The 15,552-nt window shown below is 35.5% G+C and overlaps 1 protein-coding gene across 3 annotated transcripts in view; it reads right to left on the bottom strand.

Annotated features, from left to right (window-relative positions):
* KCNT2 (potassium sodium-activated channel subfamily T member 2) overlaps positions 1–15,552 on the bottom strand; it is a gene marked incomplete at both ends in the record, with an annotated part of 126,950 nt that overhangs the window by 43,165 nt on the left and 68,233 nt on the right. For all 3 annotated transcript variants that reach the window (XM_080349259.1, XM_080349257.1, XM_080349258.1), the window contains 4 exons: positions 5,156–5,219; positions 8,219–8,355; positions 9,891–10,055; positions 12,226–12,406. In XM_080349259.1, the coding sequence (XP_080205385.1) occupies positions 5,156–5,219; positions 8,219–8,355; positions 9,891–10,055; positions 12,226–12,406 (547 nt within the window). The remainder of the gene's footprint in view (positions 1–5,155; positions 5,220–8,218; positions 8,356–9,890; positions 10,056–12,225; positions 12,407–15,552) is intronic.

Here is a 15,552-nt window from a genome sequence, read left to right as displayed (position 1 = left end):
CTTCACTGTATAAGGTTTGATATTACTAGTATCCTCCTTTCCCTTCCATAGCAATCATTCACAGACCACACTGGCTTGCAAAAGTAGTGAGAAAAGGCTGTTTCTTGTGTGCCACATGCATAGAAATATAGTTTATATTCAGTGAAATTTAGATGATTTTTTTCTTCATTCTCAAATACCACATATATGGGCTAAGATTACATTTACCATGGTAAACCAAAATTGTGGCAGTAAATAGTTTTTTTGTACATTTCAGACAAAGTTTACTCTTCCTCTTTTCTTCTCAATATTACGTATTTTCTTAGATTTTTTTAATAAATTATTTAGTCTAAAAAGCCTGCAAGAATTGTTAAAAATAAGAATGAAGAAGGCTTATTAAAAGGATTCAAGCAACACCATTTTATAAAATAAGCAAACCTAGACCCCTGTAAGTGAGTATTTTAAAACCAGAAGTCTGAATCTCAACATGAAATATTTTTAGATAATTGTATAGGAAAGGGAAAGGCTCTTTAAAATTACAATCTCTTGATGATTATTTGGCACATTTGCATTTTTAACACTGCAAAATATATATTGCTTTCCATTTGCTAACTCTTTTTTTGAAGAAGCAGTCTACAAATATATATTATCTATAAAATGGTTACGTAAATGCCCTGTATAGCTTCATAAGATCAGCTCAGTGTATATGTACTGTTAATACAATAACCTTGCATTATTGTTCAGTTTTTCTCTTTTCTCTTGGTATATACATGTGTTTGTGTACAAAAGCTGGTTATTTGGGTTTCTGGTTTTTTTTTGCTCAGTCACTCTCCCAAATTCCACTCTGGAGAAGCACTCCAGGGGAGAGAAATGAAAACACAGGTAGGCACTTTAATTCATTTCTTTGTTTTACAGATGTACAATTTCTATACTAGATTTCAGTGACTTCAAAAAATGTTCACATTTCTCCCAAGTAAAAAGGAGGTCTATATGTACACACTATAAACAGAGATACCTGGAACAAAATTATGCTTCTATTCACATTATAAAATATATGCTTCTTTGAGAGATGAAGGAAAATATGTGTTCTCTTCTGTGTGCTTTTCCACATAATGAATGGCAGTCAGTGATCAAAAATTACCACTGATACCAATGGTGAATAATATACAGGTGATCTTTAAGTTCATGTATCAAAAGCTGTAAGTTTTAAAGTGGGTGTAACAGGAATTTAAATCATCAGAACTCAGAGAAAGACCTTGATTTGATATCTATTTTAAAATAGTTCTGTTAATTTTTTTCTTGTGACACATGTTTGATAAATTAGTTATATCTTCCTATGCAGTGTGTCCATCTTGTGATGCTGTTGAGGTAGTGTAACTTAGATTACCAGTATAGTACTGTTGTACAATTTGATTAATGGAAGGGCGTAAAAAGAAGGTGCATGCTTGAATCCAACCCTCTCTGAATTTTCAGAAAGCATCAGAACAAAGCTGTCAGCAGTAGAAGTGATCTTTCTTATACAGCCTATTAAAGAGATATCAATAGGATAATTCAAAAGAAACTTCTCTTCCCACCCCTCCTTGGGTTAAAACAGCAGATGCATTGCACCTTAGTTTTGTGGAGCAATTTGATGTAGGCAGCCCATTGAAAGTCACTGGCCAACTTCATGGTGTGGCACAGAGTACTCTTCTATACTTGCCACTCAAATTTTTAAAAAAGTCATCCAGACTTAAGTACAATTTGAACTCTCTTTAAGAGCTTATCCTCCAGAATTAGAACAGATGTCTGTCCTGCTTGCTACAGCAGATTAGCAGCTTACATCTTGGTCTGAGATGTCGAAATAGCATAGGATAAAATAAAATTTGGCAGAGCTTTGTCTTGCTAGAGAAGAGAAAGTTTCTGGGAGGAGACTGGAAAGCTGGCAAATGCTCGATGAACTCCCTATTCCTACAAGTGAAAAAGGAAGCAACTGACATTTTTTATAAAGTAACTGCATGTCACCTATTATTGTACTTTACTTCTGAGCTATAATTGAGATTCAAGGGTCAGAGGGCACACAGACTTTGCACTAACACTTATTAATTAATGAAGTAGTAAGCAATAAACAGCCAGTGGTATCCATGGCAAATAAGTAGATCCTCTGCTAAGGACTGTAGCTGGAGAGATAAAAACCCTCATGCACTTTGAAAAATCACATGAGTTAACAACATCTGTTCTGGTTGGGAATCTCCTCAATGCATCTGCTAACTTTCATTTTGACACCTGTCAGATGTAGGAGAGGATCCAAGGCCCTCCTAACAGTTTGTCAGCTTCTCAAGCATCGCAGGGTGAAAAATCAGTTCTAGTTATAAAGACTGACACCAGGATGAAAACTGAACTTCCTTCAGCCCAGTGACAAACTGAAATTTATGTACTACATTACTGAAGTTCTCAGTTGTGACTAGACCTGGAACAGTGTAGGAAATTAAATCCATTTCTTTTCAGAGCTCTAGAGGGCAGTCAAATAAAACAGACAAAAAATTAAAACAGTTGTCGTTTTCTACTTGCAGTACAAATAATTGCATTCCCTGTGAAAAGGAAATCTAAACAACAAAACCAGAGAGGTGACATCTTGTTTAAAAAAAATTCAGATGACACTGCCCCTGAGTATCACTGCTAGAGTGGAGATACTGTGCCATTAGGACTAGCCAGTCACCCAACAGGGCTTTCTGTCCCAGTAGAAGGCAACAGGATTGTGTCTTTAGTGAGAATTGACTGTATGTGCCAGACACAATGATAAATGAGCTTTGATAATAGACTGTACTGGAAGCTGAGATGTGCCAGGTATCATTTTGGTATTTCCTGGGGCATGCTGGGGGCAGAAAGGCTGCCTGGAGAGAGTTGTAGCTGGCCATGACTCTGAAACTAAAACTAGATAGTGCTGCCCAGAATGGCTGGAAGCACTGTAAGTTCACCGTCTACCATGTAGCAGACGTTCAGCAGTGCTGAAAATTGTCCTTTCTTTCTATAAATTCCGGAGAGGTTATGAGCCGAGATGAACAGCTTACCTCTCAGTGAATCCTGAGATGGTACCGCTGTCCTTAAAACTGCATAAACATACCAAGTGCAACATAAATCACATGCTCTGCTTGTATGGGATTTCTTGTTTCTAACCATTTCACAACTGTCAAGTGTATTTTGTGAAATGAGATGTCATAGCTGATTTTTTCTGAACTTCTTGGCTAATTCAGGAAAGGCAGTTTGGCTCTTTGATATTTTTCAGTCTCACAGAAGTTACTGGTATTTTCTCAGGTATTTGCAAGAACCGTTGCCTGTTCTTATCTTTAAGCACCCTAGCACCCATGTCCTTTCCAAACATTGTTCTTGCCTTATTTGACTATTCCAGGATCACTTGCTGCCAATTCAGTGGCTTTCGCTAGTTTGTTTTCAGGAGTCTATTGCTGATTAATCAAGTTCAAAGCTCTTATAACAGTAAGCTTGGATATTATAGCAGGAACACAGATGTATTTCTCAGGGAGTTCAGTGGCTTTCTGCAAGTGATGGGTCCAGCATGGGTCTTTAGTTTTGAATAGAGCATGTTTTACAGCATGCTCATAGTCTATAAAAAAATTACGTTATTTTTGTTTACATTTGCTTCTGGGGGGCTTATTTGCTTAACAAGGAAATAATCCTTTCTTCTTGCTAGCTGCAGCTTATGTTACTTTTTTTGTTCTTTATTCTAATAAACCGTATGTGTAGGTATGGAAACAACTAAGTTTTGATGACAGATGAAGTAATTGTAGCAAGATAGAGAATATATTATTAAATACTATATATATAATGCAAAGACCTTGTTTCTTATGTTTTACTCCGTTTTTAAAAATCAGAAAAATAATTGCTATTTGTTTTATTGTAGCAGCAAACCAGTATTTTTTAATTTAGATAGCTTAAAACATAATTGCTAGTTTGATCTTGTTAGGTGATCTGTAAGCATCTTAATTTGTGAATATTCAGTTTATTCTGATCTTCCTTTGGAGTTCAAGACTGAATCAAATAGGCAAGTGTGCAACAACACAGCATGCAGCGCATGGTGTAAAATTTAAAGTTCTGTCCATAAATCCTTCCTCAGTTGACTTTTTTCCTGGATGCTTGTGACTAGTAGGTAATTTCTTTAGTTTGAAGAGTTATAGTTCATATTAAAGAGTTATTATTTAGAGTTTCAGTTCTTATTAAAATTGGTTTATTCTTTTATCACAGATACACTCAGTATTGTATTAGCGGTTTTCCTTTGTAGACAGTAACTTACCTGACAGCAAATAACTAATAGCGTGGGCAAAACCATAGTAACTTACTTGAAGAATCATGCCTTTTTCCATATTTAAAATTGGTTAATATGAAAAATGGTCAAATGCTCTCAGATAAATTGGTTATTTGGTATTAGTCACAAATGTGTTAATTAATTTATTTATTTTAATTTATCCAGTCTTTAGTTTGTTAGTAGTAAACTTTCAATACTTCAGTAGTTCTGAATGGAAAAACCAATCTGTTGATATATGTCTGTTTTCTGATTAATTAAATATAACTCTTTGACTTGCATATCTAGAGCAAACATGGATATTAGTATTACCATTAGTAAACATGGATTAGTATTAGCCTTCGGAGTGATTACTGACTGAGTTATCCATATATCTATAAGGTTTCATGATAGTGCTTACATGGTATCCTGCCGTTGTCCTTAACAAAGGAGAGAATGCATAAAAATTTATTTTGTTCAGCAGGAAAATTGTCTTTTGAAAGTACTGTGTTCTTACGGTAATTTATTTTTAAAGTTTTGTAAGAACGTATAAATTTATATATTTAAAAAAATAATAAAATGTGCTGTTAAATCCTAACTTCTTTGGTAGGTGGGTCATGTAATTTATTTTCTAAATAAATTAGAAGTATGTATGTTATGTGAAATGAGCCATTACATCATGTTTCGTAAGTTTGTGAAAACCTGGCCTTACAGAATCCAATAGCAACCTTTTTGATATCTTAACTGAGACAAGAAGTTCATCCCACATGTAAAGTCTCTGTGTAAATCAGCTGATTTCAATCTTCTGTTCACAGAACACGTCTGAGTCCCTGAGATGGAATAAGGGCAGTAGAAGTGTAAGTAGCATGCGGACTCATTTTTAGTTATTTCTTCAAAACTTACAGCTGCTGTCCGGTCCACCTCACAGCGGCTACTCAGAATGAAACAAGCTTCAGCATCATCCATTCTAGAAGTGGGGAGAGACAAGCCTGTTACATACCAACAAAATAGTTCAGGGGACTTGTGTTTCACAGTTTATAGCCTTGTACGCTTATAAAAAGAGAATACAGAGGAAGTTTAGTCTGTCTGTTCTCATGCATTATCTGAATGTCAGCAGCAGTCATCTTGTGCACTAATTCATGGTGTACCAGGACTTCTTGACTAGGTTCCGGGAAACTTTCTTTCCCTGATGCCAGAAGCTGTGCCGAAGTAACAAAAGCAGAGTGGCCTCAAACCAAGTTGATTTGCACAATAAATATTTATCTGCCATGAGTATAAAAGGTGAATAAATAGTACCAATCTTTGTAGTGTGTAAGGGTACAAGTTGTTATTGATATGAATGAATGACACGGGGCAGATAATTTAATATAGACTTGTCTTGCCTAGTGATAGTAGAAAGGTGGATAGATGTACTAGAATAATGCATTTGGGATAAATAACAAACATTTCAGTGCAGGTATGCATTAAAGGAATTAACTGTTTTCGGTTTGTGGTCTCTTTGAGAACTTTTAATGCCCAGTTGTTCGCTAGTGGGTACGACTGGTTATGTAATAAAAAGAGTGGTTATGGAAGTGCAGAGAAAAACTGTCTGACTCAGGGTTTCATCAAAGTTTCCTTTTCCTCTCTTGACTCAGGTCTTTATATCCTTCTCCACTGAGTCCTAGTACGTGGAAATAAAGAAATAAGGACTTGGTTGACCTCCTTGGGAAAAGCGGACCTTCTGGGCAAAGAGGCACAGGTATGATCAGAATGCATTTCCTGAGAAGGCAAAAAGTGAGACAGAAGCTGGGAAAAATGAACAGGCACTCTCTGCTCATTACAGCAACTCTGGAGTGTGGAATGGGACCTGAGATTCCTAAATTTTTGTTTGCTGCTAGAAAATGGAACTGATGGTTGTTAGTAACAGTTTAGACAATTGGGACCCTAGGCTGAGACTGAGAGCCCATTCTTTTAGGTATTATATAAACATAGAACAAAAATACAGTCCTTTTCATATAAGCTCCAAGTGACATGACAAAGGACAACAAAAGTATTTGCAAACATGGGAAGCAGGAAGAAATGGTGTGACAATACCTGAATATAAAAATTATCATGGTAGAAAGTAGTCTCACTAGATATCAGAGCAGAGAACTGTCTGAAGAGAGGATGTGATGGAGAATACTGGGCTTACTTTACAGATGTTTCTGAGAAATTCATCCTAGATTGAAGGGACAGCATGAGTGAAATCATGAGACTTGTATGCTGATGAGCAGTGTAAGTATCAATGTGATTCCTTGTGACAGAGTTAGTTCTGTTTCTTTTGTTAAAGCTGAGCACATGAACACTGTTCAGAGAACACCAAAAGTTTGCACAGTGAAGCTCTTGAAGGAAGCAAGACAAATATAATGTGTGTAAATTCAAATTGTGTACTAGGGTATATAAAGAAAAGTACAGTATAGTTAACTATTTACTACTTATGCAGTCAGCCAACTTTTGGTATTCCCTTACTTTTTGGTGTGACCTTTATCATGTTATTTTGACATTGCATTTCAGGTATAACATATGTATAATTTTTGATAATTAGACACTTGCATATTTTGGTGGTGGTGGTAGTAACCATTAGTTTATTTATAAGAAGAAGTTTACCACGTGCCTTGTTATCTTCTCAGTACACTATGTTCTCATTAAAAAGAAATACAGCAAATGTCTTAGACACTGAGTTATATTTCACATTAAATGTTCTATTAAATTCCCACTATGCTTCTTCCCTCAGGAGAGGCTGAAAATTATTCTCTGACAGGTACATTCAATTATATGTGCTGCAGGAAAAAGCACAGGTCCACAGCTGACTACCTCCAGGTTATTGTAAGTGAAATGCAAGATTATCTTTAGGGAACAGCCTAATTTTTCTCTTCTAATGTGTAGAAAAAGCTACCAGCTATATCCCCACAGGAATTCCTTCTTGAAATCAGCAAGGAAGAAAGAGGAAAGAAAAAAAAACAAAAACACCCAACCCAAACACCTCTCTCTAAAAGAAAATTCTTAATCAGATTTATTGAATTTTCAAATTTTAAACAGATTTAGCAGTAACTGTTTATTCAGTGGCAGAAATCTGAGAAAGTAACACTGTTCACTAGACTGCTCACAGATTAAGTTATTGGAAATAACTCCCCTGGAGTGAAGAAGGCTGAATGACACAAATACTCAGACAGCCATTGGCTTAATTTTAGGTATCTATATTAGTTGCTAAATAAATTCTTATAAAGAACACCACATATAGTTATTTGCCAAGAATCACCTTTCTCTCTCTTTGGAGAGTTTAAAGAGACAATCTTCCTACATTAATTCCACTGTGAATCACACCTTCTAGTGATTGAGCAATAGTGGGGGGAGTGGGGTGTGGTTAGCAACTGTGACTGAAGTGTTTTGATTAATGTCATTCACTATTAACTGGCAGAGTGGATTTTGTAGAAGTGGTGAAAGTATGTGGTAAGAGGAAGGTCCTGAAAGAAAGGTATATGGAGGTATAGTAGAGGAGTTGATTATACTACCGGGCTGAACTTAGAAAGAAAACAAAACTGTACAATGGGTTCAAACTGTGACAGTTAATTTTGTTTACTTTTTCCCCCCTCAGTTGGTCAGGAGAACTAGCATCACATTTACCATCTTTGCTCAATGGACAAAAACAAATTCTAGCAGTTTTGGAATTTACGGTGCTGCTTTTTCAGAAGAAATCACAGGCACACTGTTTCAATACCTTTAAAAATTGAGAAGACAGTGAAGAAAATTTAGGTCAAATGAGAGAACTTACAAATATTTTCCTTTAATAATTTCAGATATTAAGAAAAGCAAATTATATCACAAAGAGCCTTGCCTTCTAAATACACACGCTTTCATTGTAGCACAACTTTTGTTTGTCAAACTTATTTATAGAACAGTATGAGTTGAAACAAAAGTAAAAATCAAGATTGATCAGTTTTTGCCTACTTAGCTCTCAACAGGTCTTGATCTTTTAGTGCTGAGCCTTGCAGATAGATAACTCTTTGGGACCACATTGGGATTTGTAACACCCTTCGGACCTGAGCATCCATCTCAGTAGGACACAAAATAACGACATAATAGTCCTGTCAAAAACATAAGGGGGAATAGTCATGTTATTTTTTTTATGTTACCATCTTCTGCTGCTAGAGAATGAGTCAACAGAGACTCAGGATGTTCAAAAATGTCGCTGATAATTCCCAAATTTAACTGACAAAAGTTATTTCAATACACATTTAAAATGTTGAGTTATTTAATAAAAATGGCTGGACAGTTGTCAACTGCTCACAAAAGACTCCAGGGTGACAACTAAAGTCCATTTAGGAACTTTTTTGCTCCCACATGAGCATGTTTTCGGTTTTTTTTTTTTAAGAGATCACTTACATTTCTGTCATTCTAGCTGGAAAATGTAGGAAGTTTTTAACAAAATGGATTTTTTTCCTTTTCCTTAATGGCCAGATCCAAACTCTTGTTTCCTGTGCTACAGAAAGACGTTGTTAGGAAAAATAAGGTTGCTCTGAAGTATACTTGTGTGTACATGTGAAAAGGAAAGATAAATGGAACATGAGAGGAGAGGCTTGTCATCGAAGTCTTCCTTAGTGCATACAGACTTTTACAGAAAGCTTGGTGCATTGGATCCAGTGCACCATCTATATCTTTCACCTTCCCATTTCAACTGTGAAGGGAATGTATATAAGCTCTTTTAGGCTACAGAAGCAGCATTAGGACTTTTCTTCTTTGTCTCCAGTGTATCACAGGGCCTGACTTGTTCTTCAGGCTAGTTAACTAAATTTTGGATTTCAATGTGTTTGCATCTAGAAAGAACTGGATTTCTTTGTGTTTTTGCTTATGTCTCTTACTAGCTAATTATTTTGGTGAGTATTTTGGATTTGGGATTTGTCAATTGCTGCTCAGCAACTTGTAGATTGTATTTTTGTGATTTTTTTGCACTAGTTAATGAAACATGGTACCACAGGTAACTTAGTAAAAGACATAAAGATATAATAAAAGAAATGGTCTGTAGCAAAGCTAATTATAATTAATCAAAATTGCTATCCCATATAAATAAGATTTTATATGATCAAAGCAAGTGATATGACATCTGTTTGCATTAGCTAGGGAATATATGTGCACTAAAAAAAAATCTCTTGTGTGTAATCTTTCAGGGTCTTTGTCCTTTTAAGCATGCCTATTTATTTCTTAATGTCGACAACTTCAAAAGGATCTCATCTTCCTAATAGTGACAAAAAAATAAAGCAAAATGCAAAACCCAAAGGATGCATTGACTTGTGAGGACTTTTAGATCCAGTCCCAAAACAAGGGGAAACAATAATTTGAGGAGTTTGGGGTAGAATATAAGGAATTTGCGTGAAAATATCTGTTTCTAAAAGATCTGGCATAATTCAACAAGACAGTATTTACATCTATTTAGTCTGTTTACCTCAATTTAAAATTAATGTCTCCCTACTGTATCTCAGCTTCTTATTGCAATTATAGATTCCCAGTTCAGTCAGCTATTCCCAAATTCAGTGTTACAAATTAACGACTATTTCAGAAGGCTGTCTACAAAAAATCAGTGGTTTGAGCTTTTGTTGATTTTTTTTTTTTCCACTCTAAGTACCTGCAATCTGGGATGAGCATAGAATTCATTTAAGAAATCCATAAGTAAGTCAATCTTCAGAGAGCTTACACACAGCACAACATGTTTTTCTGTCTGAGCTCTGTGTCGACTGTAGTTACCACCGGACTTTTGTCTCTCCATCCACAAATACGCCAGCTGTTCAAACTGCAAGAGATGACAATTGTCAGTGAAATACAGACAAGCTGATGTGCAGCACAACTGTACCAGCTTAACAACTGTATCAACTTAACAATGCATCATTCATCTCATGCCTCTATGAAAAGGTGCCCTTAGTCCACAATGTCTTTTTCTTTGTAAAAATTTCTCTAGTAAGTGGACAAGAAGAGTGTAGGGTGATAGAAAAACATGGTGTAGAGCCAGTCTCTACCACACACAACTAGCAGGGTAAATCCATTAAAATACAATGAGATTGCAGTAAATCTCAAGATTCAAGAAAAGAATGGAGGCTGTTACTTATTTCCTTTATTTATTTTATACCTCTGACCTCTCTTTTTCCAGTGCCATATGACATAAATGCTTTCCCCAAATACAAGATTAAATTTTCACACAATTAAGTGTATACTGTAAGTACAGATACTTGGATAAAAGCACTATTTTGCTTAGTTTAGGCAACAACTCAGAAATTCTATAATGTTCTGAAGGTGACCTTCTGTATACTCTCTTATCTGTCTCATAAATTTAGATACAACTTAAATACACAGCAGCTGTTAATACAGTAAATTTGCCTTTCCCAGCTGAACAATATATCCAAGCTAACAGTAAACATTGCTTTATTAGTCTGAATCCTTTGAAGAGCATTCAACAATCGGTGGCATTGTAACGTGTAATCAAACATACAAACACCATTTCAAAACTTCTTGTAAGTAATATGCATTTAATACTGGGTTCAATTTAACTATATATCTGTGTGATAGCTGCTTTTTCTCATCCCTTTTCAATTAATGGAGAGACTGAATCATGAATAATAATTGATTGCATATCATAGCAGGACAAAAGCTCAGGAGATAATGCCTCCCACATTCCATGTATGGAAAACTATATTAAACCTCATTATCACCACAAAGCTATAAAATAAAGTAGCTAATAATATATAAATTTAGGTGAAAGGGCAGTAGATTCCAGGTGCTTTACTGCAGCACTCTTATGCCTGAAGTGTCTATCAAAACTACCTGAAAGATATAATTTCTATTTCCTAGGAAATTCCAGATTTCTTCAACAAAGCATATTTTAGTTTTTGCTAGAATATATATTTTACTAAATTTCCAGTGAATGTGAATGTAATTCTGGTAGTGCATGTGTCTGCGTATGCAGTCATTAAATATTTAGGCATAACTAAAATGTTCAAATACTTTCAAGAAAATTAATGCTGAAAGCTTGAGCTTCCAACCTCACGAGGTTTCTGTGTTGTCTGTTCACAGTGAGATTTAGTTCCCTGTTAAAGAGGCAGAGTCTGGACACCACAGCTGCGCAAGAACCTTCAGAGCTTCTTGGTCTAGCAGCTCTGCTATGAGCTTTGATAAGCATGGACGATGCCTCCCCATATCCCTTTTTGTGGCAGAAGGTCTGGGTGATCACCAAGTGTGGAACAGCTAATAACTTGGCAGGGCTTCCTATGTAATCTCAGGGTTTCTGTCATCAAGCCTCACCTAATGAGCTGAGAAATGTTTGGTACAAATTTAATGAAACTGATTGACTCCTTGAAATACTTGGATTTTCATAAATCAGCCTTTTACTGTTGAAACCATTAGAAATCCTACACTTAAGTAGGTATCAAAAATTCCCGCCTGTGCTGTTGGCTCTGTGTGTGTGTACTGCCATACACAGCTGTGAAGTCAATTTGCTTGAGTTGCAGATTTAATGAGATTTTTTCAAGTTAGCACTGAGCTGTAAGAGTGAGAGAGGAAGTGGAGAGACCAAGATTAGAAACAGGGAAAGCCTGCAGAGGAAATACTATACTCATAAAGAAAGTGCTGGCTACTGTTGTTTGGTGGTTTTCAGGTTTTTTTGTTTGTTTTCTAAATTGCTCCATTAATAACAAACCCATCTCTCAGGATGAAGGAAGGGGTCTGTGCTACATGACAGGAACAGAAAGCTTTCAACAGCACTTGAAAACTGTTATTAGGGTTCTGGTTTTTAGTAAAAATCTAGACTATAGGAGAACAAAGAAAAAGGAAGGAAAAAACCAGAATAGGAGTTACAGAACATGGTTATTTCTTCTGACATTTTATATGCTATAATAATAGCAACAATAAATTATTTCAGTTATTATTTTCTTTTAAAAACAGTTCTAAAGAGAAGAAAAATCGACATTTACCTGTATGGGCAACACCACAAGAGCAACACAGATCATAATGACAACAAGCAGCTTTGAAGGCCATATCCTGGGTGTAACATCCCCAAAGCCCACAGTGGAAAATGTCACTATGCAGAAATAAAGGGAGTCAAAGAGAGTCAGCCTGTTTCCTGCTCGTTCCAGATGCTGAATTCCACAAATACTATATAGAAAAGAATGAATAAAGACACGAAAAATAAAAACTGTACTTTGGGTCAGTTCAAGTTTGATGATTATATGTGCAAAGAACTACATATTTTCAAAATTCATAAATTACTTAGCAAAGACATTTTTTCAAAGAGTAAAAATTAGTATCAAACCAGAAGTGTATTATTAATATAATTTTCAAATGTCATTTGTAATAATAGAAACTCATATTTTGATTATTTCAACATGATAGTCACTACTTTGTTGCTGGTTTTTGCTTAGTGGCTGTTGCGAGGGAGAGCTGGTATATAGAACATCATGGATTGATGCAATTCCTTTCTAAACCAGAACAAAACAGATGGTGTATAGTTGCCACCATTCAGAATTTTTTATAAACATGTTTTAACTTTTTCAGGGAGAGTTTGCTGGTATGGCCAAGAAAATGTACATACTGCTTTCTTTAAATCTATTGCTCTTTATGGTGGTCTCTGTCCCTTTCTGTGCCAAGAGTTACTAGCATGAACTAGTTATGAGCATACGTGTTGCATATTAGAAGGATGATGCTGATACAAATAGGTACTGACTGTCTAGAATAAACTGAATGTGAGAATTGCAGACTATCAAATTGTCAGAGGAATAAGCATCCAGGGTCAGCCTTCAGTGGAAGATGCCAACTGATACGAAGATTCAGCTGGCTAAAAGTACAGAATACAAATATAAGGCTTGGTAGCAGATAGCAAAACAAATGAAGTTAATTCCTTCTAGTCACACACTCCTGTGCACAAGTAAATGGTAGCCCAGTTTAACTGGTAATTTCTCATGTAATCAGCATGATGTGCTTTTGGTTTTGAGCAGCAGTATGAGAATCTGTGCAAAGGTCTTACTGCTACTTCATATGTCGCAGATTTTAAAAATATTTCACTTTGAAAAAATATACCGTGATAGAGCCTCCCAAGCTTAAAATACAATCTTCCCTGATACAGCAGAATTACTTAGATCAGTTCAGGCTTTTAAATTGTATTCACTTACATGAAGAAAATCAATGTGTGAAACACCCTGAATAGTGTTTTTTCCCCTTGGAGTTAGTGCAACGATTTCTCCTTGGAGAATTAGAGAGATAATTGATAAATAATATCACATTCCATAGTAATTATTCTAGAACATACCAAAGATGATTTCTTCATATATAGTATCCAGAAGGTAATAATCACTCATTAATATCTACCAAGGTAAGATCTTTGCATCACCAGGGAGACCCTGTGTTCATAACAGCTTTAACAGTTGTTCTTCTGTTCTCTGTTCTGTTCTCCAAAAATAATTTAGCTGTGGGCAGTGGCATTTCCAGAACATATGGATCAAATTCCTAGTTTCCTTTTCACAGTTCTAGCATTTGTAGTTTTCACACATCTCAAAATGTTCTAAAAAAATGTTCTTAAAAGGATAGAGGGTTTTTTTTTTCCCCCTGTTGTTTGCATAAGTTTCATACTTCAGTCAGAACTGATTTTTCTACATTCTACCCAATTTGTCCCACGTTTTTCACTGGAGTTGTAATCTAGATCTTCCATAATTTCACTATGTTCCCAAGTTGCTGCCTTTTTTTTTCCTTTTTTTTTTCTTTTTTTTTTTTTTACAAAACCAGTAATTATATTTTTGACCCTGAGAATATTAACAGAAGGACTGAAAGGAAGCTTTCTCTGGTCTCAGACATGGAGTATACCATAGAGTCATCCAAGTATGGAAAAAGAAGCTATTTTAATATCATTATTCACCTAAGTTATATGTAATTTAAAAGCAGAATGGTAATGGGTTTTTAATTCTTCATTGTTATTATTCCTGATCATCTTGATGCAATTTCTTCTCTTCAGTTGTCTTTTGTGGGTACATCTCACATAACCTTGACTTCAGGAATTAAGGTCATAAGGCCCAGGAAAGCAGCAATATACAGTGATATGGCTCCTACAGAGCAGAACTATTACACCACTGGACTGTGTGTTAAACATCTGCAGATGGGTTTGTACTGAAGCATAGTGCATGATCCTGTCATTGGTAGAAATGTATTTTCTCTGATGCTGGTGCTTGTGAAATTGCTTGGTGTTTGTATATGCAAAAGGGTCAGTTATACCCTTTGTCTTTAACTGGATGGATTAAAATGTAAAAAAAAAAAAAAAAAAGTACCCTAGGAGTTTTTTCACATTTTTAAGGCATAAGAATTTTTTCTACACTTTTTGTTGGCTTCTTTATTTTATTTTTTTTTTTTTGTGTGTGTAGCGAAATTTTTGAGAGTTTGCTGGTAGGAAATCTCAAATCTTGATGAAGGAGATATTGTATTTATTATTATTTTTTTAATGAACTTTCTGTAGCCAGCCCACCCAATCATACTTTAGCTTAACTAAAACAAGTTCACATATCGCAAACCATTTCAGCCTTTTCTAAGTGAACAGTAACATTGCCATTGAATTTAGCGAGACCAAGATTCCATTTTATCAGATGTACTCCTAGTCATATATATTCCTATTCCTTGAAGCCATCAAAATAATTTTGTGCCTGATCCAAAACGTTGTGGATTTAAGCTGTTTCTTGTTGAACTTGGTGGGCATGAGCCAGAGCTTCTCACATTTAGTTAACAGTATTAAAGTCAGTAAGATATGGGAGCTATTTCCTCTCTGCCAAAGCAGAAACTTGGCTCTTCTAACAACTCATTGAACAAATTAATTTATTTCCTCAAAATTATTTGCACCTTACTTGCAGTTCTATCAAACTGTACTTGAAGCCCTAACCCTGAAAACAAAGGAATGATAAATCTAAAATTAGGTTACCAAGTCTAAATTTTACCAGGTGCTTTGCTGCTCTGCCTTTTGTTTTTATTAGAGCCAGAGATCACAAAACTGCATACAAACTTGGCTTTCAAGAGACAACTTTATGGGCGTCTAATTACCAAATGAAATATTACCTCTTTTACTCTTCCCTCAAGAATATTATACTTTAATCTCATAACCAGTGTCTGTAAAAAACACTGTTCAGCATCTACAGCATGTTCCTATTGATTTGGGCCACCTGATTGCGCCGCATAGTATATGCAGTGTAACATTACTGGCTGTCTATGAAGTCAAGTCTACACGGATTAGTTACTCCACTCCCCACAACTTACTGACATCTTTTAAT

The sequence above is a fragment of the Nesoenas mayeri genome (assembly GCF_963082525.1).
Source record: "Nesoenas mayeri genome assembly, chromosome: 8".
In the NCBI taxonomy this organism is placed as follows: Eukaryota; Metazoa; Chordata; class Aves; order Columbiformes; family Columbidae; genus Nesoenas; species Nesoenas mayeri.
This window is presented reverse-complemented; position numbering and strand designations above follow the sequence as displayed.